This window comes from Thalia democratica, chromosome 4 (genome assembly GCF_965202585.1).
Source record: "Thalia democratica chromosome 4, ktThaDemo2.hap1.1, whole genome shotgun sequence".
Taxonomy (NCBI): Eukaryota; Metazoa; Chordata; class Thaliacea; order Salpida; family Salpidae; genus Thalia; species Thalia democratica.
In genome coordinates, this window is record NC_139168.1 from 37,009,258 (window position 1) to 37,036,452 (window position 27,195).

Consider the following 27,195-nt stretch of genomic DNA (forward strand, 5'->3'; position numbering starts at 1 on the left):
CTACTTTAAAAGTTATCAGTGTATATTATTGTTTGATTCATTAAACATGGTTGCCACAAAACCTGGAATAACCTGGAATTTGACAATATAAACTAAAAAACCTGGAATTTTAGAAATTTTGAAAAAAAAAACTGGAAAAAAACTGAAATTTTCAATAATTTTTACTTGTTAAGTGGTTAAATTTCGATTTGACACGAAAAATATGTCATATAGAAAAAATTTGTCATCATCAAAAATTTTGTTTAATAAAAAATACATTTAAAGTAGCTTTACAGTATCTATCCATTATTTTTATATTATTCAACACAGTTTTTTACCTTATACTTAACTTTTAACTAAAAATAGACCTAAAAATATGTACTTTTAAAAATCTGGAGGAAATTTTAAAACCTGGAGAAAATTTGCCAAAAACATTTGGCAACCCTGGTTAAATCGAAGAAAAACAATGTAAATTAATATAAAAATATTTATAAGATATTATTTTTTTTAAATTCCTTCTTAAAAATTTGTACTAAACTAGTTTTTACCATTTAAAATTCATTACTTTTTAAGCTTTGTAGATTACAATTTACTGAGATACAGTTGATTAACAACTTAATTAGTATATATATTTCAACTTGAACTGATTTTAGTTTACAAAAAAATTATAATTTGGTATAGAAGTTATTCTCACACATTATAAGTTTCTTAAACCTAGACAAAGATTCCTTGGAATAATAATTTAAGTTTCTTTTTAGTTCTCATTTAAAAAAAAAGTTGAAGTTTTTTTTTGGATTCATAACAAGTTATTTTATGCTGAAGATTTAAGGCAATAAAATTATAGATAACTACTTAATTTTATAAATTTTTTAAACAGTAGTTTAGGATAGCATCAATTTTGGATATTTTTTAATTTTACAAAACGATAAATTATATTTGACTTGGTAAATATATTTGTTTTAAAACAACCAAATTTATTTTAGTACTGCAATAACATCCAATAAAGATAACTATCTAGGAAACTTTTAACTCTTTAAAGCATTTATAGTAAACTGTTAGTTATAAGATTTCTATATACTTTTAAAAATAGGTTTTTTCTTATTTAAGTCTAATTCTAATACTTTACATAACTACCAAATATTTTTATACTTAAGGTTTGTCTTACTTATAAGTTCCTCTAAAATGTTTTTTTTTACAAAATGTATTACTCTTGCAAGAAAGAGTACAACTATAAGACATTAATAAATTTTTGTAAGATAATTTTTGTTTTGAGCTATGGAACTGCTGTAATTAGTTCTTAACTAATTTCAATCTGCTAATTTTTAGATAACGTTTAGGTTTTCTTAACGAAAAAGTGTCAAAAACGAAGTAGGATGTAGTACAAGCTTGACTTTTTAAGTTAAAACTTTTACACAGTAACATGCCGCTTGAGTTCTGTCTATTAGTTGGTTACGTATTTGTGTGCCATAAAGTGTTTTTTTTTTTTCAATTTTTTTTTTTTTCAAATTTCAACAAAAAATAAATTTGAGAGTAGTAATATAAGGAGCAATTTCTTACATACTAAATGTAAAATTTAGGAGAAAAAACGTAAATAAAAAAATTATGTAAACAACATAGTGTACCCTTAAACTATACTATATACCCCAGTTAGGTGTTAAAAATGCAAAAAGGAACTTTTTTCAAGGGTTGAAACTTTATTATAATTATTTTTACTATCACTGTTACCCTTGGTCGGTAACTTTTTTTATTTTATTTTTTTTATAATTTCTTTTTTTCAACTAACACTGTTCCCCTTACCCTTGGTCAGTTTTTTCTTTTCTTATAGTTTTTTTGTTACTATCACTGTATCATTTGGGGACTAGTCAGTTTTGCACGAAGGATCATTTTTGCACAAGTGACAATTTCGCACCAGAAAAAAGTTAAAAAATAAGTTTACTGAAGTTTATGGATGTCCCTTGGATGGTAAATTAATTTTTTAACTTTTTTCTTTACTTTTTATTGTGCTAAATTGTCACTTGTGCAAAAATGATCCTTCGTGCGAAACTGACCACTCCCAAATACCCCATGATGGAAACAAAAGTATACAAAATAATTATAGTAAAATTTATAAGGAACAATGCAGCCGAGTTATCCGAGAAACTACATGCACTTTAAAACATTTATTTTTATAGTGGCTTGTCGTTTAGGTATAAATTGACTAATCTGTTGTAAAATTTTCATTTACAGTGTTGAAAAGTTTCTTCAGGGTCTTTTGAATTTCACTTAGTTTTTTAAAAGTACACGTTTTTTGGTCTGTTTTTAGTTTAAATTTAAGACTAAGGTAAAAAACTGCGTTAAGTAGTATACCAACATTGAAAAAATACTGTAAAGCTACTTTAATGTGTTTTTTAATAAAGATTTTTTTGACGATGACAAAAAAAAATATCTGTATGATATATTTTTTGTGTATAAATCAAAATTTTACTAATTAACATGTAAAATTTATTTAAAATTCCAGGTTTTCTAACCTAAATTGTCAAATTCTAGGTTTTGTGGCCTGCATTTATTTCTTTCTATGTAGAAAAAAATATTTGCTCTTCACGAAAAACTTGACTAATTTCATCATCAATGGCTTTTAATTCATGTCTACAAAGGGCTGGTTAAAAAATTAGTGTTTTTAATTTATCAATGCATAATCTATATTTCACTCAAGATCTTCCTACATGAAAGCATTTTTGATAGCTTTACCAGTAATTTTGTCCCATGTCTCTTTAGCATAGTAAGGTGCATTTAGTAATAAAAAAATATATATTTTGAGTATAACAAAACAACACAATATTTTAACACTTCTAGTAGCTTTAAAAAAGAATATTTAATTTATGTTTTCAGAACTTTTATTTAATGATTATCATTACTTATATAACGTTTAATTAGGGTTGCCATAAAAACTGGAACTTTAAACAAAAATCATTAAAAAAGCTAAAAATTTTTATTAATTTTTACATGTATAATAAACGAAAGGTTAGAAACGAAATTCTATGATATAAAATAAGTTTAGGTTTGTAGTCTTTATAAAACACAATTAAATTTTCTTTACGATAACTATTCAACATTGTCATAGATAACTGTTTTTAAACTGATTCAGACAACTTATTACCTTAAATTTAATTTAATTAAAAAATGAAGTAAAAAATATACTTTCAAAAACCTTTATAAAGTTAAGAAAACCTGGAATTTCTTTTAATCCATGGCAGCTCTGTTAAATGTATGTATATAAAAGACTTTTTCAGTATTCTCTTACAGTTGTCTCAAAAGTGTGCACTCAAGCGACAGGTTACTGAAAATAATTTTTGTTTGATGGTTAAAAAAAGAAATAATAAACTGAAGAAAAACTAAATAGCTTTAGTAGAGCTAAGTTTTTTAATGTTTATATGAGATATATTTTCAAAGTGGAAAGTTCTTAAAACAAAAACAACGTTTTGTAAAAACATTTTTAATTTAAGTTCAATATAAAAATATTTTTTTAACTTTAAATTTGCTAGGTCTTACTAAACAACGCTTGATCAAAAGATACACTACTTAAATTAAACATTAATAGAAAGATCACGACTCAAGAGTCATCAAAAAATATTTAAAAATAGACGTGATCCTATAATATTCTTTTGAATAAATTGTAAGAACAAAGTTAATAGTATGCAAGTAAAAAATAAATAACTGGCTGGTTCACTATTATTAAGGTAACCAAATAAAGTTTAAGCAAAAGAGAATAATAAAAAATAAATAATTTCAAGTTCATACACAAAATTAAACAGTAAAAGATTACAGAAATTAACAGTAAAACAACTAAGCTTACTAACTTTTTAATTAACAAGTAGTTACAGGACTTAAATTTCAAACTAAGCTCCAACTATATTAGGTCTTCAAAAACTGTTATGGCTTGATATTAGTGGAGCTTTTTTACAATTATGTTTCTTGATCAGTTCTGTAATTTGCAACAACTGTTTTTTGAAAATTTACTTAAAATTTTGGTTTACAAATATGATTTTTTTATGTCACACTGAAATTTAGTCATAAGTATTTTTTTTAATTTGTAGTGTTTTTTGTGTTTTATCAAAAAAATATCCTTTTTTATATTCGTATAGGGATTTCTCCTAAAACAATTAACAAAAAATTCATCTAAGTTTTAATAAATTTCAACGTATATTAGTGCAAATTAAAAACATTTTCAGCAAACTTTTTAATTGTAAAACGAATTTAAACTTTATCCTTACAATTAACAGTTATTTTTATAACTTCGACTCTACTTTCAAAGTTGCCTGATAGATAACTTTAAATACTCATTTATTTTCAAAATAGTTATTAAAAGAAAGTATTGTCCAATAAGTTGACATTTGATAATATATGTTTAATAAAGAATAGTTGTTATGAGATCGTTTTACTATGCTTGACCAACAAGGGTTCAACAATTGTAAATTTTTCATTTAAACGGTTTTTTAAAATAATATATTCTATATTCAAAACTAAATGCTCACATGAGATAAGTAAAAACTCTGTAAAATCTTATTAAAAAAAAGATTATTTTTACCTAATATAAAAATTAAACAAGTATGTAGTTTTTAAGTTGGTCACTTTTGAATTTTTTAAAAGAAAAAGTATGCTGGAATAGTTTCATTAACTAAAAATGTTCTTTTTAATTAAGTTAGTTTTATTTCTTAATGACAGTAGTCAGTTTTATTTAACTAGTAAGTTTTTAGCTAATTGGCTTGTCTTTTAAAACACAGAAAGAATAAGTACATATGATTTAAATTTACCCAGTAACAACCAAAGACAACATTTAATATAAACAAAATGGTTTTCTTATTATTTTTCATATAGCTTTTGATTGACGAAAACTTTATCAATAAGATACTGAGAACATTTTTTTTGTAAGAACGTTAGAAATCCATACAAATAGTTTAATTATAATCATGTAGCAGTTTAACTAAAATATATATAAATTTAAAGTCTTACTTGTACTACACGCACGCATTATTGAATGTTGCACGACAAAAGACAATGCTGACGTCACTGATCAATGTCAGCAAAAAGCTGTTTCATGCTTGCATCTACAAATCGTATGTAGATTGAAGACTGCAGTTTTTTTAATTGAGACCGGCTAATGAGTCCAAATCAGGAGAAGTCTATCCCAGTCTACCGAAATCCTGTGGTCTGATGATCAATTGGTATGATCAACCCTTTTGAAAAGTAAATTTTTCTTCTTCATAAGCTAATTAGTTTATAGAACGACCAAAAAAGTGCTCAAAATATTCGGTCTTAGAACCTAGTGCACGAAGAACCTTTCGGTTATCGAGTCGCACACCACGGATACCTTTTAACGTCTTGTCCAGGACATGAAGTTCCAAGCGAATTGGGAAACATATAAGCTATTTTTAATACAACATATTCTTTTAAACCTTGCTGTTTGATAATTGTAAACATTTAATGATTTTTGTTTTATACATAAAAAAATGAGTTGGGCTAAATACAGCTTAAAAAAAAACTAAATAAATGTCTAAAACTATACTACAAATAAAAAAACGTTAGAAAAATTGCTAATTGTGTTTAAACCATGGTTTCCAAAACTTTTTTTTATAACGCTCCCTTTGGAAAAACTTAAAAAGCAATGGTCCCCCTCCAATAAAGTTTCTTAAAAATCTACTGTGCGCAAGATATTTTCTCGTCATATCTATTATATTTATCAAAACTATTCTTAAATACGCCTAAGAAAATTATTGCTCTTTTTCGTAAACTCCAGGATACCTATTATAAGTCTCTTGTCATAGTCTAGCCACCCCACCTCCCTCCTTACTGCTTTATATGCAATAAATAATCAGTTATTTCTTTAGTTTTAGTGATGAGCTAAATTTTTTAATGAATCTTGTACATGTTTCAATTGAAAGTTTATATTTATATCTTACTAGTCAGTTCTCGTTTTTGATTGACCACATTATAGTAACAAAATTACCATAGTTCTTTTTTAATGAGTTTACCAACAAATGTGTTGGGCTATGATCTAGTTTAAATAAGAAGTGATACGAACTACAAAGTTTTTTTTTTGTCGGTGCCTTTTTTTGAAGTTACTAAACAGTCCTAATTGTATCCTTGATCAGTAAGCAGTTCCTACGTGCAAGTTCAGCAACAAAGACATGGTTTTCTTTACTGTAAAAATAATGATTAAATTTTTTGAAGCAAAAAACAACCATGCGATGTATTTAGTAGCTTATTAATTTACTAAAACATTTAGCTACATTTAAAAAAGTATTTTAAATAACAAGTTTAATAATTTTCGACAAAAGTTGGTTTTAATTTTAAGCTTAAATTTCATTTTTAAAAGTTGAGCACATTTAAAAATGTTTGTTATATAAAACTGTGTTTCATTTAGTTTTTTTTTTCAAGCTAAAAATTACGTAGCGTTATAAGTTACTCTTAGTTTTTACCTTTTTACGGCCGTACGTTGGGTACCTCTGTCTAGGTGTTATAAAGAATCTACAAATGCAATCATTTGTCTCATGTAACTACAAGTACACTTTTAGATGGTATATGAACTATTTTTTTGCGTCCTAATTTGCAGCATAAAATTGTTTCATGATTTGTACATTTAATAGACTATCATAAAGCTTTGATCAAGATGCAGTATTAGTGGTAAAATATCCCATTTGCATAGAACAACTTATAAAACATTTGACTTTGTTTTTAAGTAGTGGAAAAGTAATAAAAAAAGCTTATAGCCAAGATTTTTTATGCAATTATATATTTTAATGTGATAAACATTTTAAATCTTGTTCGATTTTATTGCAATTACCATCTGTGCTTAGCAGTTTGTTCGATGTTAAAGTTTTTATCATTTTATATCCTTAATAACAGGGGGCGGCAAATCGACTACTTATTCTAAAAATATTAAGATTTTTTTTAAGGCTCCTAGTTTAATAAAAAGTAAACACTTTTTAGTTAAATAATAAAATGTTTTGTTTAGCTTAACTTATTTAACTTTTCGTTTAAAGTAATTTTCTTATATATACCATTATAATTATTTTAAACAACTACAGCTCATTAATTAATTATTATCTGTATAGTGCAGCCTTCGAGTAGTTTTCCAATGAAAAACTTGCTCCAACTTGAAAATGCTACATAACCTTTCTCAATATATTACTTGATAGACTCTGGTTATACTTTAAATTGAAGGTCCTTCGCCCATTATTCTGTTTGAAATGTCCCTTACTTTATTTAGTTACAACTAATCATCTACCAAGTTAGAATAAGTCTCAAATGCTCAATTACAGTTCTAATATTTTTTAATTTCTTTAGTTATGTTTCAGGTAATAAATGACTGTAGGTAAACAGTTTCTGGTTTATTGAATTTTGACTTAACTTTGTTTTAACATAGGTGAGCAAAGGTTATTAAACTATCGCTAGCTTGTAAACTTTTGCTAATATTTTGAACATTTGTTGATTTCTGTTAATCTGAGCAGTGTTATTTTGATAAATCTTAAGGATAGGCGATACAAGATAAATTTAGAAACTACAGGTTTAGATATAATAAAAAATAAACGCAGTACTTCAAAAAACATTAATAGAAAGAACGCTTGTCGTGACTTCTCGTGAATGTCTACATTTTGTTTTACATAATTTATATCTATTTATAATCTCTAAAATCAAGTGATTTTTTATTTATTTAAATTTAACATAGTTTATATTAAAGACCAGAACTTCTTATTAAGTACGCATAGCTTGGCTGTGTTCATAAAACATTACTATCGGTAGGTTACTGTAAATTGTTAATTTTATGTTTATTTTACATATTGTTAATATTTTAAACTGAAAATACATCTTATAATATTAAAAAGCTGTAAAAACACAAATTACCTTTAAATTGCTGATGTATCCTTAGTTTATTTCCCAAAAATTTTTTTTGACTAAATTAAGTTTTTCAAAGGACGTAAAACTGGTCGAAGACTTTATTAAGGTTTTTTTTTTACAAGTAATATAATACAGTTATTTTCTTAAAAAACAGATCTTTGTTGTTAATTTTATCAATTAATATAAAAACCTTGCTAGTCGACGACTTAATTCATCAACTACTTATAAAATGACTGCTTTCTAATTTATTACTTGTTAAGGTTTAATATACGCGCGTATTGAAAAAAAAAGTTGTGCTTAAATTAAAATCAAGCAAAATTAAAAGTAATTTTATTATCGTGATAAAAAAAAAATCGATTGCTAGAAAGAAGAATAAATATTTTTAATTTGTTTATTATACTCTTTAATTCATTAAGTGCAAATAAATTACAAAGTAATGAGGCTTTTAAGAAACGTACTATTAAAGCTTGTAAACCACTAGTCAAAAAATACCACTTTGGTATTTTACGAAAACATAAGTTTTCCAGTTCACATAAAAAAGTATCTTCATAATACTTAATATTTGTTTAACAACAAATTTTAACCAAAAACTTTACACATCTGTTCAACTTTATAAGATTGAAAATGGCTTGAATATTTTCAAAAGCTAGTTTTTATCTTTAATTTACAAACTATAAAAATAATCTAATGCTATGTTTTAATTATTAATTTTTTTAAAACTTGTAAAAATTTTTAAGTTATGTATTGTTAGTAAAAAAAAAAACTTTAAACGAGCTACGTAACGCAAAAGACTAAACTTTTAAGTTAATTAAGCTAACTTGGCTATATTGGGTATGCAATATTGTTTGAAAAAGATAGATAGTAAATATCTAAAACAACTTATTTGTTTGTTGAAATATTTAAAATTAAAGGGTTGAAATTTTTGTGACTTTTTATTAAACTCACATAGACTGTAGCTTTAAATATGTAAAAAATAAGTGAAAAGTTTTTAATTTGTAGTTTAAAACATTGGCTTAACTTTATAAAATAAAAACATAGCTCTGAACAACAGTTTTTTTTTGACAGAGAAACTTGAAAGAAGGCTCACAGTAAAATCAATTCAAAATAGTTTATAAACAATTTTCATTAAAATTATACTGTATACTTTATTAAAACTTCCCTTTTTAAAAAATAAAGTAAAAGAAAATAATTTAAACGAGACTAATATTTAATTACTGCCTCCAATAATACACTGCAAGTGTTAAAAACTAAGTTTCAACTTATAAAAAATACTTAAGTAATTAATTTTTTTTAACTGACAAGGGCTGAAGTTCTCTAATTGTAATTGTAAAACGAACACTGGTTTTTGTTAGGTGTAAAAGTTTGCAGTAAGTAGCTCAAATAAGCTTAAACTATAAGCATAAAAACTTTACGTTATTAATTTAACATTATTGTATTTTTATTGTATACTTACATATATAAATTTTAAACTTTTTACTTACGTTTTTAAAACCATTTTATTGCTTTGTTCAATAAGATTTTTTTTAATAGTGCTTTATTTCTAATGTAAAACAATTAGCATTTCTACACTTACATTAAGCGTTTTGTTTAATAATTAACATCAAAGGTTTAACTTCCAACTTAACCTCGCTGAAATTTAGTTATAAAGTTCAGAAAATAAACAATTTTTTTTTTTGCAAAATTTAACTTTAAAATAATAAAAATGGTCAGAAACTTCTAAAAATTTTTCAAGTTTAGTTATATCTTTTTTAAAACACTAAAACGGGAATTCAACTTTAAAATTATCTTTTTGAAATGTTTGATATCGTTATAAAAAATTCAAAGAAAAATTTTCAAAATTAGACTACTAATCATAATAAGTTCTTAAAGTATACAAGTTTAAGAAGTAAACAAATAATCGATGAAAAACATTAAAAAACGTATTACATATCAAATAAATTTGAAGAATGTTGAAAATGATATAGTATATTGAACACGTGAACGAAATCTCAGAAATTTTTTCAAAGAACCTGGTATATAGAAAGAATTTTCGGTTTATAATTTTTGGTATTATAAAAATACAAATAAAATTAAGGTAGTCTATTTAGTCGCAAGAGTTATACATGATTTTCTAAAAAATTAAAAGTTAATTTTTAAGCAAACTGTGGTAATAGTATACAAATATATATTCTTAGATACCCAAGCAGTCAGTACTTTTGCGTTGTAATCGAAAAAATTATTTAAAATCCCAAAAAAAAGTTTAAAGATTTCACAAGAGTATAAGAGCTTAAGGGTTTTTGTATCACTTGAAAGAAACAACTTTTAGATATAGAAAAAAATATAGCTTATAGATTATAAACACTTTAAAATTTAAACAGGTTGTAGTACAGTTTACTGATACTCATCAACAAATTTAAATAATAAATAAAACTCTTTTGGCTTCTAATCAGTTTTTAAAGGATTAGAAAAACAAAAACTTGTAATCTATCCTACCATGTTTATGTACGAAATAATTCTATTTTTATTTAAATTATAATTTTCTATTTTGTTTGTTAATACGCAATATAGCAAGCCACTATTTTTCATAAGTTTTTGTTTGTATATATATATATATATATATATATATATATGAATATATGTTTATAGATAGTGTAAGTTTTGATTATGAAAACTTTAAAATTTGTTGTTACAGAAAATACTTATTGAAAACTGCATTTGAAATACAAAAATGTATTCATTTCAGTTTTGGATTATTTTGTTAAATTTTAATAAAATAAAACTTAACTTTATTTGCTTTTTCTTAAAAAGATAGAACAATTAGCGATTAATACTTGTTCTTACGCTTATTTATCTAGCAGGGTAACATAAAACATACAAAATGACTTAAACCTGTTATTCATGGCGTAAAAAACGAATAATAAACTTCGTGTTACATATCAAGTTTAACAAGTTAAAATTATTTGGTTTAATTAAGACTTTAACTAGAGATGTTACGAAATTTTTAGAAATACATTTTACTGATTTTCGCACTGAAAAAATTTCGGCACTGAAGTTTTGAAATACATTTTACTGATTTTTGCACTGAAATAATTATATATAAAAAAAAACTTAAATATGTTATTTAATTTAAATAGATGCTGATAACATTTATAATAGATGCTGATTGTAATAGAAATAAAAACGTACTGTAGCGCAAAGTTTGTATACAATAATTTTGAAAATTAACGCTTTGAGAAAAAATAAAAATATGTGTTGAAAATAGTTATGTGGTAAATGAGTAAAAAAATGTATAGTTTCAGTACTTTTATACATTGTTTGTAAGACTTTAATAACTTATTAATTTTTAAGGAAAGCATTTTTGTAAAGTGTTTTTGAATAATTTGATTTTATAGTAAATAAACCTTGTTGTAAACGTTTTGATAAAAAATAAACAATTAATCGTAATATAAATCGGGTATTTTGTTACTAAAAAGTTATAGTTATTATTTAAAATTTACTAAATATTCAATGGACGTTTAAGTTTTAATTTTCTTTAATAGAAGTGATTGACTTCAATTCAATATATATACATGTACATAAAAAACAATTTATAAAAGTAAGCATCAATGTTTTTTTGTAGAATGTTTAATTTTCTTCTACTAAATTAAAGTTTACATAAAAATAATATCATTGAATACAATCTCAAACAAAATATATTCTGCGCATAAAAAACGCTGTTCTACACAATTTTTAACAGATAAACTTTAATCATATCTTTATTAATTTTGTTAATTTTTTTCTGAGTTTGAATAAAGAGGCAGATTTACTTTTTCAAAGTAAACATTAATTTTAATTTTGTTCAAGCTTTTGAGATTATTTTTGCTTATTTCTGCATAAATTTTGCTACATATAAACTAAAGATAATTTTGAGTTGTTTTGACAAACTTTTATTTGAGACTTTTATGTGTATAAAAATACTTTTTAATTTTTATTAAATAATTTAAAACTTAGTTAGTCCTAAACGATTTTTTTTAATCTGTTTTCAAAAACCTATAAAACTTTTTTTTAACAAATTTTATGCTAAAACTTTGTTTTAAAGGCTTTAATTAAGTTTAATTTATGAATAAACACAAAATAACTTTGACAAGTCCAACCATTAAGATATATTGATTGCGCAATGACGTTAAATTGTTATCAACTTTTAGTTTATGTAACAATTTTATAAACTAATACGAAGTTTGTAGGTCTATACATAAAAATTTTAGAGAAAAAATCAACAACAAAAAAAAAACGTATGTAACAAGGAAATTTTTGTAGGCTTTTCAGCTAAATATAACTTAACTGTTTCCTCATTTTATTTTACTTATGCAAAAATTTTTTATAAGTTTTTTAATAATTACTTAGGTACAACTTTAATTAGTAAAAATGTTTGCCGTGTACGACATGATATAAGATTTTAAAGATGCAAGTTGAATGAAAAAATTTTTTTCATGTTTCTCTAAACTACTTAAAAAAACAAAATATCAATCATTTATATATTTTTAGTGTATCTTAAATATTTAAAGTACTAGTTTTAATTGTTGATTTAAACAGACTATAATTTTTTCTATCATAGTTTTTGTATTAAATTGCCTGGTATATACAAGCTAGAATTAGCCCTTTTTAACTTTTCACTACTGTGTTTTACTTAACTTTCAGTGATAATCGTACATTACCATAATATTATTGTATTTTGGTATTATAGTTACAATGCTTTAGACAGTTTTATTTACATTTTAGATAAAACAGATATTTTTCAAGTCAGTATTTATGCACGAAAATTCGGTAAACACTTTCTACTAGATGTTATCTCGTTTTGACCTTAAAATTAGTCATTTTTGATAAAAAAGTAATGAACTTGAAACTTTTCGTAGTTACAATGTTTATAGCAAAACATTGCAAACGAAATTTAGTTTAAGTCAATTAATGATTATCTTCAAACTTAAAAAAACCGTGTAAAGCTTTAAACTAGTTTTGCAACGATGAAACTTTGCATTCTAAATTTAAGTTAGAACTTAATTAACATCGACGGTTAACCTAAAACCAATGATTGATGATTAAGCTACAATATTTTTAAAACTTTACTTGCTTTTGCTAGTTTACCAAGTAGTATGTTGTTTAACTTGGTATCTTCTTACTAAAGTAAATAGAAACCTATAAAGACTATTTGAAAATAACCAATAATCAAGCAAAACTTTCAACACCGACTTTTAGATTTAAGCAAAAATAAATAAATCCTAAAATTAAATTTATCATTATTTGTTTATGGTGTTGTTATTTAAAACAAAGTTATATTAATTAAAAACTTTCAAAATGAACAGCTTAGTTCTGAATTTTGGTTCAGGTTAAAAAGACAACTTTAGTTTATCAGTTTTAAAGAAGTATTTACTTTTATGATTAATTTGAATGAAATAATCTTATAACTTTAAAAGGTTTTAATGACTGAAGATAGATACTTAGTAATGCTTATGTTTTATGAAACAAAGAAATTTAAAACAAATTTGATGTTTATTGAAAAAACTTAAATTTGAACGTAATTTAAATTTTTATTAACTCTAATGTTAAAAAATGTAGTAATCAAAGATTAAAAAAAATAATAATAACGATATACTAAGTTGTGATTTTAAAGTTAAAGGGTATTTTGTGTTTAATACATTTTTTTACGAAAAAACCTAAAAATTCTTTTAAAACTTATTTTTTACAGTAAAAACTTAAAGTAAAACAGATTAAAACATTTTTTTTATTAAGCACTACTAGTATTAGATAAAGTCGGATTTTTATATAACAAAAAATATTTATAATACCGTACGAAGGTTAGTTTAATGGAAACGTATATCTTTTAAAAAACCTGGTTGCATCAACTTTTGTAGAAAATATTTTAACCACCGTTATTTCGGCGACTTTATGTATCCGCGCAGACGACACAACGAAATATTGAACTCAAACTCAGGCCGCAGGCAATAATATGCGCTGTTGAAGACGTTCTCGATCTTTCCGTTGAGAAACACAGCCGATATGTCAAGGTAACTTTGCAGCAGCAGCAGTAATAATAAAAGCAATGTATTGAAGTAAAAGCATTGTGATGAAACTCGGTAGCCGGTTCTCGAACGCTCGCGTGTCTTGCGGCTTTAGCTAGGCTCGAGCTTTAGAAAATATATCATCAAAACGACTTTTGTTGTGTGGAATTAATGATTTCAGTGTCTACGCGCTGGCGCTTAAATTTGAGCCGGTATTATAAAACTAAGAGAGTGTACTTTTAGTGTTTAATCTAATGCTATTTTGTCAATAAACGAAACCTTAATTGGTAAACCATCTTATGAATTCGTAAAAATTAGTTGAAGTTAAACTGATATGATAACAAAACCCGAGTTAAAACTTCAATTGTAATAAATTTTTTTTTTGGTATTTAAATAAATTATTAGTAAATTTAAGTTTTAAAAGTCATCAACTGATACTTTTTTAACTTGAAAAAGTTTTTTAGATAAGCTTTTAAAAATAAAGTTATAAAAAAATTGCATTACACAATTGATCTTCCTTTACGCTAAGACAGAGTTCGGCAGCCTTTCATAAAATGCGTGAATTTTGCAGGAATAAATTTCTCGCGGACCGTATTTTTAACAAAGGCTTAAGCAGATTATAGTTTTTAAGATTGTTTTAGCAGTCATTATAAAAAGAATACACCATAAAAGTGATAAAACTATAAGACTAGTTCCAATTTTTAGCCATATTAAAAAGTAATAGTTATTGTTTTAAAGTAAATTTTTCAGTTTTGAAAGCTCATCCCGGGTTGCATTTTATTTTGCTTTTCAGGCCGCATTTGGTCCGTGTATCGCAGTTTTCTGATTTTTTTACTTGGAAATATCGAAAATAACAAACAAAAAGTCTTCTACATGTCACTGTAAAAAGATAAAATTTTAATGCTACATAGATTTAGTCAACAGTCTAAATATTAAAAGTAATAGTACTTTTAAAAAGAACTTATACACCTGTGTCTTCTTAAAAATACAATCAAAATGGTTTAGAGGTAAAAAAAAAATTATAATAGGTATAACAGTGTATTTAAAGTACTTTAATAGTTTAAATTATTTTCATATTATTATTAATTTAAAGTTGTTTTTACTTTAAGAAAAAATCAAAAATGCAGTGTTTTTCATTAACAAAACATATTAAAACTTCTTGCAAGAAACTGTTGTTTGGATTGATGTAAATATAAAACAAACAGTCTAGAGTTACTTTTAAAAAAATTAAGTTAAAGCATGTTTTTTTTACTGAAGCAACTTTAACCTATACATGTAAATTGAACTTAAACTACAGAGTTAAAAATATACGTTAACGTATTTGATCCTTTGCAATGCAATAGTAGACTAAATGTGTTTTTTTAAGTTTAAAACTTATTCTATGCGATACTATGAAAAAACTGGTAATAACTGGAATGTATAATTTAAAAACCGTTCAGTATTTAATCGAATATGAATTATAAATATGTTGTGTATAAAACTGACATATAAAATATATTTATTTTTTTCATACTAATAGTTTTCTTCTGTACAAAAAAAAATAAAAGAAAATCATCGAAAAAGAAAACTATAGTTCTTGAAAAGTCTAAAGAAATAACTAAATATAATACGTAAATAACAATGCAACATGTATAATATAAAACAAGAAAAATTTGTTGTTTAAACTATATTGACTTTATCTTAAAACTTTGGTTTGGTAATATACTTTTACGATCTATTAATAATGTAATATAAAACTAGTATTTAATATAAACTCTTGCAAATCATTTTTAAAAGTTATGTCAAAAGCTTTATGGGTTATAAAATACAAAACTAGTATAATAGTTTTTATATTATTTAATGTTTACATATTTTAGTAACAATTTGACTAAATGAATAGCAGAAAATGGTTAACTATTAATAAGCTCTTGATTTAAAAAAACAAATATAAAAAAGTAATGACTTAGTGTTTTTATTAAGTTTCATTTTTTAGTATAAAATGTTTTTAATGTATTACTTTCAAAACATTAAAAAAAGTATAAAATATGACTTTTAAAGGTCCGCAGTAGTATAGCTTATAAGGTCAGCTAAGCTTATAAAAAAAAAGTCTTTTGGAAAAAAAAAACCACAAAATATAAATGTGCAAAAACTTTAAATTAAATTCAAATTATGTTTTTGAACTGAAAAAGTATTAATTTTAAGCTATTATGAAAACTAAACTAACAAATCACAAATAATTTTTTAAGTGCACCCAAGTATTATCAAAGTTTAGTCTTTAATTTCTACAGCTGCTAGTCCTTTTTATTTCAAAATATGAAACAATAAATCTGTAGTATTTTTGTTTAATCGATCTGAATACCGGTTTAACTATTTACTTTAGTTTTCTTTTTTGATAAATTTGTGTATTTTGCTTATCAAAGTTGTTCAAAAAACTAATTAAAAAAATAAGTTTTGTTAAATTAAGATACAAACTGTTCACCAACTTTATTAACTGTTTACTGTAGACATTACGAGCGCATAATTAATGTTTTAATAAAGAATTAAATATCTAAAAAAAATTAAATAAATAAGATTATTTAAAAAATTTGGTTGTATTCGTTCAAGATTAAGTTATTCTGTAACCTCACTGATCAGAAAACTAAAAAACTAAAAATTGAAAGCATTAATTACGTAAATTAGACCTTAATGACTGTTTAAAGTATTTGAAAGAGCATGTATGTTTAAGCTAGATACTTTGTACTAAATCATAAGCAAAATACTTACATTAAGAAGCGCTTTTTTAAGTTATGCCATAAATAGTAATTCAATATCAAAAGCTATATCAAATATCAATACGAACATTATGGTATAATCGTGTTGCAAAAGTTTTACTTAATATCGTGTTCATACTCTAGTTTGAAGCAATGAAAACACGTCAGGCTTACGCGTCGAGGGAGCTCTAAGGAGCACTATCTATGATTTTCTTTCTTGATTTACGACATTTTTCGCCTTTTGCTCTGTTAAACAACGTGTTTTCTACTCAGTTGACTTGCCCGCGGGCCTTTTGACTTTTGCTTATAAGAGCTTTCCGGCTGAGCTAGAAAGCAGAAATGTGAAAACATCTTATCTGAGTTTTTAATTAAACAAATATTTTATAAAACGATACAACTGAAAAAATTTTATATATAAACTTTCTTTAAAAGAACAATTTAAAAACTAGAGGCAAATATATAATTGTATAAGTTACAAATTTATCAAATAAAAACGCAACAAATGTGTGTTTTTTTTTTTTCGTCAAGTTCATAGTAGCATTTTTTTAACTAAATATAAAGGTCAGAGAAAACGTTGTTAACGCAGCAAGAAAGTATTTATTTAAGTACATCATTTGTTAATAAATTTTAGTTTTTACTAACATCTTAAATCCAGCAATAACAGTGTTTATTTTTTGCAGCGTTAAAGCGAGAAGGGGCAAGTACCTCACTCTTAGAACTTTAACCTTATATAGTTTTTTTATTTAATACATCCTAGAAAAAGTATCAACAAATAGATAAGTAAGTTGTATTTTTTAGAATTGCTATTGATTAGCCCTATTTTAATAACTTTCAATTTTGTTACACTCTTCTTTTTCAGAATGAGGAGCATTTCTATTGTCGCCCTTTTGGTGGCAGTTGTCTTCGCACAAGAAGTCCCACGTTAGTATTCAATAAAAAACTTTTGTTTCAACATATAAAAAATAAATAATCTTTTTTTTTTATAGCACCACCAGTACCCGAGTCCGCTTGCGTACTCACTGGAGACCTTCAGTTCGTCATTGACTCTTCATCGTCTATCGGTGAAGAAAACTTCGCCCTTGTCAAAGACTTCGTCTACGAAGTAAGAAAATAAACTTTTTTTTTATTATTTTTGGACATAATTTAAATTTTAAGTTAATAGAGGTATAAAATAAAAACACTGATGTCATTTATTAATCTTAACTAAAACAGGTTGTCTCGAACCTTGATGTCGGAAAAGACGCTGTTCGTGTTGGTTTGTCCAGGTACAACTCTTGGGTCGATCACAGGTTCTTTTTGAACACCATGACCGATAAGGACGCCGTCTTGGAAGAAATCCAAAACTGTCCTTACTACGGACGTGGCACAAGAACTGCCCAAGCTCTGTCCGAAGTTGCCGCTCACGCACTTCAGCCATACAATGGATACAGAGGACATCCCACCGCAGTTGTTGTAATCACTGACGGAAGAAGTCAAGATGCTGCTGGTCTTGCTGCTGCAGCTAAAGCCGTCAAAGGTAGTTTTACTAAAAAAGCAATTTAGTTTTTCACTATTTTATACTTTTATTTGATAACATTTTATTACAATTAAAATAAAATTTTGCAATCTACATCTAAAAAAAAAAACGAAATTTTCATCTTAAAAGAAACTGTATTTAAAAATCTAGTTAAAGCATACTCGACAGAAAATTTCAATTTCAATTTAAAGCTTAATAAACAAGTTTATTTGCTATTTGCAAACAAAAAAAAAAGATCGTACAAAAACAAAAATATTCAAACGAATTTTGTCTTATTAGCAAAAGCTACTCGCGTCATTGCCATCGGTATTGGACCTAACGTTGTTGGTGAGGAACTAGTCACCATTGCTTCTCAACCCAGTGACACCAACGTCTACATGACCCCATCTTTCGAAGAACTGTCCGGAGTTGTCGGAGAAATCCTCGAAAAGGTAATAATGCCTTAATAGTTATACCTCAGCTATTAAACTGGTTTAAAAAATAAGAAGATCGAAAAGTTTGATACATAAGTTTATACTGTTTGTTTTTGCTTGAAAGATACTTTTAAACACTAACACTTTTACAAATAATTTAACTTGCTTATATGTTAGTATGACTTTTGTTTGCAATAAAACAAAAAACTTTTAAGGTTTGTGAAATTGAAGACGATGTCAATGAGTGTGCCGTCGGAAACGGAGGTTGCCAAGTTGAATGCGTTAACACTTTGGGCGCCTACTACTGCGATTGCCCCGCTGGATATGTTCTTAGCGGAAGCACTGAATGTCAAGATGTTGACGAGTGCTTGGAAGAAAACGGTGGATGTGAAGGTGGTTGCGAAAACAGCATTGGAAGCTACACCTGTACTTGCCCCGAAGGACTTGTTCTCGGAAACGATGGACTTTCATGTGGTTAGTAAAAGTTTACAAAAAAAAATATTTAAGTTAAAATTGTTTTAGAAATTAATTCCTTTTACAGTTGAAGATAGCTGCTTCGGAAACGATGCATGCGCTCACACTTGCCAGAACGTCGAAGGCGGAGAGTTTGTCTGCGTTTGCGACGCTGGATACGAACTTGCTGAAGATCTCGTCAGCTGCGTAGGTTAGATAAAAAATAGTTTTTATTTTTTGCTACCTTGGATAAACTGTTTTAAAATTTATATTGCATTTTTAAAGAAAAATTTAAGAGCAAATAAAAATCAAAGAAACTATTATTTCTACAAAATACGTTTAATAAGTAGGTAAAATTTAAAATTATTGAAACTTCTATTTTTTGGAGACAATAAATAATGTATCATTCAAAAGTTTTATTAATAGAAATGTGCACAGAGTATAGTAAACAATTGTTTAATACTAAAATTTGAGTGCAAGATAAAAACGTAGCACAGTTTTTAAATTGTAAAAAAAAACCGCAAAGCATGTTGCTGTGGTTTTTAGAAAAAACTACAAATCTTTATCGAAATCATCGACATTTAAACTTGTCCTTAGGCAAATTAACACGTCAACTTTAAAATTTAATATCTATAAAAAGTTTTAGTTTGTGAGCAGCTTTTAAAGTCAAAGAAAAAATTAATAACAATTGAATAATTTTATCTAGATAATTGTACAAAATACTAAAAAAAGGGTTTTCTCTAGAACCAAAAACATTCTTGATCTAATATTTTTTCAACTAAACTAGATATTGACGAATGCTTGGAAGGTATCTCAGGTTGTCAACACGGATGTAACAACACCGTTGGAGGATTCACTTGCTCATGTCCCGAAGGTCAAGGACTTCGTGATGATGGTCTTACTTGTGGTACCATTTGCTACACTTGCGAAAATGTCCTTTCCAACGACGAATGCAATGAAGCCGTTATCTGCTCAGATTTGGAGGTAAAAAGAAAGCAGTGTGAAATTTATTTTATGACGTTGAGTTATGTTATAGGAAACCTTTAAGGCTTAACTTTATATACTTGATGATAAAATAAATAAAAAATGACATAACATAAAACAAACGTTTAAACCATACACAGTTAGTATTATTATTAAAATATTATTATTTTACCGCGTGTTAAAGAATAATAAAATTTCAGACTGCCTGCCAAACTAAGACTCGTCTTGTCGATGGCCTTCTTTACATCACCAAAAGATGCAAACAGCCTGAAGCTTGCTCAAACAACCAAATTCAAAACCCCCGTGATGCTGTTGATATCAAGCAATGTCAACTCGAAGGAGAAGTATCTGTTTGCAGGTGCTGTTGCTTCGAATCATACTGTAACTCCGCTGGCGACTGTGAAGATGCTGACAATGGTGTAAGATGCCCATCTACTGACACTCTTGTTCCACCTAACGGGGGAAGTCTTGAATGCTCAGGAAATGCTGTAAGTGTAGTTTTTAGTTATATCAAGTAACAACTTTTATTTATCTAAATGTCTTGTATAAATGTACAGATCGGTGATTCATGCGCCATTGTCTGCCCTGCCGGATACGCTCCTGCTAACGGAAACGATCAAGTTTTCTGTAACTTGAAACCAAGATCTTTGGAAGGTGCTTGGGTTGGAGAAATCTCACCATGTGTTGACATCAATGAGTGTCTTGACAACAACGGAGGTTGTTCTCACGACTGCGTTAATTTGAACGGAACATACGAGTGCAGATGTCCCAATGAAAACCCATGTCAGTTCCAAGTATTCGATCTTTTGTTCATTGTTGACTCATCTAGTTCCATTGGTGAAGCTAACTGGGCTACTATGGTCAACTGGCTTAACACCGCTGCATCCCTCTTTACCGTCGGACAAGATTTCACAAGGGTAAGTACTTTTTTATGAGACATACAAGCGTTTTATTAATAAGATTTAAGTGTTAATTGGATATATTTTTAATCAGATTGCTATGGTAACTTACAACAACAACCAAGTTGCAAGAATGTTCTTCAACGAAATTGACAGCATCGAAGAGTTCCAACAAGGTCTTGATGTTAGTTTAAGTGAACATACTAAGCCTTAAAAGTTTCAATAAGATTAGTTTAAAAGTTAAAAATACAACACATTGAAAACAGGGTATTATCTATGAAGGACGTGGTACTAGAACAGCTTCCGCTATCAGGTTCTCTGCCGCTGAAATGCTGTCAGCTGCTTCTGGACGTCGTGCTTTCGCACCATTGGCAACTGTAGTAATTACTGATGGAAGAGCTTCTGATAAGAGATTTATGGATGAAGCCCTTGCACAATTGGTTGCTGCTGGATCCGTCAACTTTGCCATTGGTGTTTGTAAGTAGCCTAAATTTACGTTTAATACTAGGGAATAGGCTTCTATAACCGAATATTATCATTGCAGCTGAAAACTCTAACGAAAAAGAGTTGTTGAAAATTGCTGGAGGAGTCTCAGCCAGATACAGGCAAGTTGACAACTTCGATGCCCTTACCGAAGAACTTCTTAGTGATATGAGCATTTGCATTGGTGCTGAAGATCAGCATTACATGACTGTGAGTTAAAGATTTTTTTGTTAAGTACCACTATAACTGTTTATTAAACTTGACGTTTTTACTAGTCTGACGGTAAAACTTGTGATGTCGATGAGTGCGCTTACGACAACGGTGGTTGCTCCGATGATTGTGCTAACACTATCGGTTCATACGTGTGCTTGTGTCCACCAGGTGAAGAAATTGTAAACGACGGTAGAACTTGCGATCTCAACGAATGTGCTGTCGGAAACGGAGGTTGCTCTGGTGATTGTGTCAACACTCTCGGTGGTTTCCACTGCTTGTGTGACAACGAATTCCAAGTTGTAAGTATTTTTTTTCTGACAGATTACTTAATTATTTAGAGTAGTAGTCAAAATATGATTTTTATAGGATGGAGTCGATTGTGTAGACTACAATGAGTGCGCTGACGACAACGGCGGTTGCTCACATGATTGCGTCAATCTCGTAGGAAGTTTCGAATGTGTCTGCCCACCAGGACTTGCACTTGACACTGACGGTCTCACTTGTGTTGCTGATAGCTGCTTTGGACGTGACCATCCTGAACTCTGTGAGCACATTTGCACCAGCATCCCCGGAGGCGACTACGTCTGCTCATGCCAAGACGGTTACGAACTTAGCGAAGACATGCACAACTGTACTGAAGTCAACGAGTGCGACCGCAACAACGGTGGCTGCCAATATGATTGCATCAACTTCGAAGGAGGATTCGAGTGTGCTTGCCCAGAAGGTATGTTCTTGCACACTGATGGAAAGAGCTGTGTCATCCAATGTTACACTTGCGAAAATGTCGGATCAAACGAAGAGTGCAGCGACCTTGTTGTAAGTACTTTTGAAATAGCTAGTGTATGTAGAGTTATTCTTATTTTACTTATTGTGAATAATTTTTAGACTTGTCCACCAAGCGAGACTGCTTGCTTCGCCACTATGCGTACACGTGGATCTGAAGTTCTTATTACTAAGGGATGCAAACAAGATCTTGCTTGTGTCAACAATCTTGTCCAAAACCCACGCGACCAAGGTGAAGGTCCATCTCAATGCAACGTGAACGGAATCCACTCAAAATGCGAGTGCTGCTGCTTCACTACTGAATGCAATGCTGACTTGTGCCCATACCCCAACGAATGTAAGAGTTTTTTTCAAAGATAAGATAAATACTAAAAAGACAAAACTCTAAGTTATAATTTTGTACAGTACCAACTTGTGCATCTTTCGTCGTTGAGAACGTTGTTTTCCGTGGTGTTGATTTGGATGGTTCAATCCTTCCAGGAGGTGTTGCTGCACTTGTCTGCCCAGAAGGGTTTGAACCCAGCTTTGGAGATGCTGGAGTTACCAAGCTTAACTGCGTCTACGACATGCTCAACGGAACATCTGCTTGGGATGGTTCATCAGAAGACTTTGACGTTTGCGTTGGTCAGTAAAATATATATTAACTGTCTATATTAATGAATAGTTAAATAAAAAAATTGTTTTTAGATATTGACGAATGTGCTGTAGACAACGGTGGCTGCGTTGCACCAGCATCTTGTGTAAACTACCCTGGTGGTTTTGAATGTGTATGCCCAGACTTCCCAGAAGATTACATTCTCGTTGATGGAACTATCTGCGAAAGAGATGAGTGCGCAGATATCGACCAAGGAGGTTGTTCTCACAACTGTACTAACACCATCGGAGGATACATGTGCTATTGCCCTGGCGAGCTCAGCCTTGTTACTGACGGACTCACTTGCGGTAGGATTGCCTTATTAAAATAATTATAATCAAAAATTTTTCACAATGAACCAAAATTTGTATGATTAGGTGTTTAAAAAAATATGAAACAAAGTAAACAAATAACTTATAACTTCAGACATCGACGAATGCCGTGAAAACAACGGAGGATGTGTTGAAATTTGCATCAACACTTTGGGAGGAAACGAGTGTGGTTGTCACAACGCTGGATATGCTGTCGGTGAAGACGGTGTTACTTGTGAAGATATCGACGAGTGCTTGACCGATAACGGTGGCTGTAGCGATGTTTGTGTAAATACTGACGGAGGCTTTGAGTGCTCATGCTCAGAAGGACGTATTATGAATGAAGATGGTATGACATGCCGGTAAGTAGGATAATCACAAACTTAATAAAAATTATGAGCTAAAAAATAAACTTTAAAAAAATTTCTATCAATGATTTTTATAATAGTGATGATCCTTGCTTCCCTGACAACGGTGGTTGCGAACAACTCTGCATTGTCGATGGGGATAACACTATTTGCGCTTGTGAAAGTGGATTCACATTGAACGATGACGGAACCTGCACTGATATTGACGAATGTGCTCCAGGAGTCAACACTTGTAGCTACAACTGCACAAACACCATTGGAGGTTTCCAATGTAACTGCCCACCAGGAACTGCTTTGGATCACGATGGAATAACTTGCGGTAAGTTTAGAAATAAACTAAAAGAAGAACAATCTAAACAGGACAATTTTTAAAATGTTACTTTTACATTCTGATAGGATTTGCATGTTTCTCATGTCACGGAGCTGCTACTAACGAAGAGTGCAATGCTGGACCTATGGAAGTATGTAGACCAGACTCACAGGCTTGTGAAAATGAAGTTCGCGTCCACCACGGAAAGAAACAAATTTTCAAGAGGTGCAAACAAGAGCATGCTTGCAGAAACAACCAGATCCAGAACCCACGTCAAGCTTTCTTACCAACACAGTGTAATGGTGATGAAGAAAATGACGTATGCAGATGCTGTTGTACCAGCCATTTGTGTAATGAAGCCGAACGTGTTTGCAGCAAGAGATGCAACATTAACAAAGCCGATCTTGCTATTATCATGGACTCTTCAAGCTCTGTCAAAGTCAAGAATTTTAACACCATGAGATCTTTCGTTCAGAATCTCGTAAACGCTTTCCAGGTTGGAGTCGGAATGGTCCACGTAGCTCTTATTAGGTACATATATTCTGTTGCAATGCTTTAAATATTAAAATTAACTTTTTTTTAATTCTTAAATCTTAAAACAGGTACAACAAAAACGTCGATGTCCGTCGTACATTTGCTGACAGCCAAACTGCCAACGCAGTCATGGACGATGTTCGTCAAACTCCTTACAGAGGATCTGGAACCAGAACTGGCCAAGCCATTCAGTACGCTCTTGAAAACATCTTCAAGACAGGAAATGGTATGAGAGCTGATGTTCCTCAAATCTTGGTCACAATTACTGATGGAAAGTCACAGGTTAGAATTTGTAAATGCATTTTCATATTTAACTAATTTATATCATAAAGTGCGTGAAGAAAAAAAAATATGAATATGTTCTTACCTAAGATAGTTTATTTATAACATTAGTATAGTTTTAAATAAAAACCAAACTAAATCAACTGTTTTAATTTTAGGATGATGTTCTTGCCCCAAGTGAAGCTATTAGAGCAGCTGGAATTTCAACCTACGCCGTTGGTATTGGTACCACAATCGACAGATCTGAGGTTGTAAAGATATCTGGAGCCGAAGACCGTGCTTTCACCACTGCTTCTTTCGCTGCTTTGGAAACTACTGTACTTGAAAACATCCGTGTTTCTCTTTGCCAGAGTTAGTTTTATGCAAGATTATATTAAAAAAAAAATACTGAACAAAAAAAACTACTAATACATTTTTTAGACAAAGACGAATGTTTGGTTAACAATGGCGGTTGTTCTCATACTTGTACTGACACTGACGGTTCATACATGTGTTCTTGCCCTGAAGACTTCGTTCTTAGTGGAGATCTCCGTACTTGCGTCTCAATCGCCGGTAAGATTTCTTACTATAAATAAAAAAAAAATTACTTAGTGATTAAAGATTATATAAGAACGATTAATGAAAATTAAAAAATGTATATATACTATTAGGATAAATTATATTTCAACTTTTGTTTTCAGAAAACCCTGATCAAGTTGATAATGTTGATGAGTGTGCCGATGACAACGGTGGCTGTACTCACACTTGTCAAGATACTGAAGAAGCATACGAATGCTTGTGTCCTGATAACATGTACTTGGAAGCCGACAACAAAACTTGCGCAAGTATGTAGACCTTCCTTTCGTTTTATATCTTGAAATACTTACATTAATTTAAACAAACTTTAAAGGCATCGACAACTGTGCTAGCAGCCCATGTGAACAGCAATGTGTCAATACTTTAAGTGGATACTTCTGTGAATGCGGTGCCGGATTTGTCCTTAATGCCGATGGATCAACTTGCTCCGCACGCACAACTGCTGTAGGCTGTGGTGCCGGATTCTCTCCTCTTGGACAAACTTGTGTTGCTGTTGTAGATGTTGCCACTTCTTTCGCTGACGCTGCAGCCGCTTGTACTGGTTTGGGAGCACGTTTGATGGCTGTCAATGACCTTGGAACTGCTATTTTGGTCGGACGCGTTGCTGCCGGAGCTTGGGTTGGTTCATCAAGCGAACTTGAAGCTGGAGTATTTGTTAACTCTGACGGAAACGTCAATGCTTTGGACAACTGGGCTGATGGTTCACCTGGAGATTTCAACAAGTGCGTGTATGTTGATGCAAACGGAAAGTTCAACACTGATAATTGTCTTTTCCGTAGACAAGCTGTCTGTGAAAAAGGTTTGCAACTTGTTAAAGCGAATAAAGTTATAAATTATTAAACTAAATTAATATTTTTTAAATAGCTCGTGCCGGTGGAGAAATTGCCTTCCTCAGTACCTGGCCAAATGGTGCTCAAGCTAGAGCTTCCTGGGTCACCGGATCACCATTCTTGAAGGTTTCAATGCCTACCATGATCAAGAGCGTATCGGTAAGTTTTTAAACACACTATAATTAAACATAAAAAGTTATGTTTCGAACTTATTATTAATTGTTTGCAGTCATGGTTCTGTACTGTTGTGAGAAACGAAGGTAGCGCAGTGATCTTCTCTCAGAGCGATCTCGAGCGTGTATCTGGAAATGGATACTGCGAATTCGTTTTCGAAGGAAAAGAACAAGTACCAGTTGGTAGCTGCACAGTAGAAGCACTGAAAGATAGTAATAGTAATGGTGATTATGATGATTATTAAACGGAATAAACATAGCTTTGAAACGAATTAAGAACTTTGAAACGATCTCACCACTATGCATTGTGTGTTTATTTCTAAAGTCATCTAAATATCATGCTTAGTGGATAACCACGAAACTTCCATCTGTTTTTGCTTTTTGTTTTGCTTTTTTTATTATTCGCTAATAAATTTTACAAGGTCTTGTAAACAATGTATATATATGTATATTATTTTAAGGTTCGAAAAATACTTAGACGCTGAAATAATTTAGAAGGCAGATATTTTGTGTATTTTATATATATTTTGTTAAGCATTTAACTAAATATTGATAAAAATTGATTATAAAACTATTAATAGAAGTAGTGTCTTTTATTTGTCTTAGGTAAAAGTCAAAAATAAGTAAAGTACAAAAACGTAGTATAAAAGTCCATATTAATTTTTAAAGTTCTTTCTTGTTTAAAATTAATTGAAAAACACTATTTAAGTAGTATAAGCTAAATGGAAATAAAATTCAAAATTTTTTTTCAACCATAACATATTTATGTTTGTTTTTTTAAAGGTATTAACAAGTTTAAAACTCTATTTACATTTTTTGGTATTTGGTGTCAATAA

General features: G+C 29.1%; 1 protein-coding gene across 1 annotated transcript; it reads left to right on the top strand.

The window, feature by feature from the left end:
- The first annotated feature begins 17,274 nt into the window (after positions 1 to 17,274).
- On the top strand, positions 17,275 to 26,794 carry LOC145834615 (uncharacterized). Its single transcript, XM_082942087.1, has 28 exons — positions 17,275 to 17,377; positions 17,457 to 17,518; positions 17,584 to 17,699; positions 17,810 to 18,113; positions 18,393 to 18,544; positions 18,742 to 19,000; positions 19,068 to 19,190; positions 19,767 to 19,963; positions 20,164 to 20,451; positions 20,521 to 20,880; positions 20,957 to 21,046; positions 21,129 to 21,339; positions 21,407 to 21,555; positions 21,621 to 21,857; positions 21,925 to 22,374; positions 22,444 to 22,678; positions 22,747 to 22,965; positions 23,029 to 23,283; positions 23,402 to 23,648; positions 23,735 to 23,973; positions 24,051 to 24,495; positions 24,567 to 24,780; positions 24,939 to 25,131; positions 25,201 to 25,332; positions 25,461 to 25,604; positions 25,670 to 26,155; positions 26,221 to 26,345; positions 26,416 to 26,794. Exons 2-28 carry the CDS (start codon positions 17,458 to 17,460, stop codon positions 26,602 to 26,604), a joined length of 6,120 nt encoding a protein of 2,039 aa, XP_082798213.1. The 5' UTR covers positions 17,275 to 17,377; position 17,457; the 3' UTR covers positions 26,605 to 26,794.
- The last annotated feature ends 401 nt before the right edge of the window (positions 26,795 to 27,195 follow it).

What these genes read in the sequence shown, in the direction of transcription:
- LOC145834615 (XM_082942087.1), top strand. Translation starts at nt 17,458, where the DNA reads ATGAGGAGCATTTCTATTGTCGCCCTTTTGGTGGCAGTTGTCTTCGCA. An exon ending in AGATCTCGTCAGCTGCGTAG is followed by an intron (nt 19,191 to 19,766) that starts GTTAGATAAAAA and finishes CAACTAAACTAG; the next exon opens with ATATTGACGAATGCTTGGAA. An exon ending in GAAGATGGTATGACATGCCG is followed by an intron (nt 23,649 to 23,734) that starts GTAAGTAGGATA and finishes TTTTTATAATAG; the next exon opens with TGATGATCCTTGCTTCCCTG.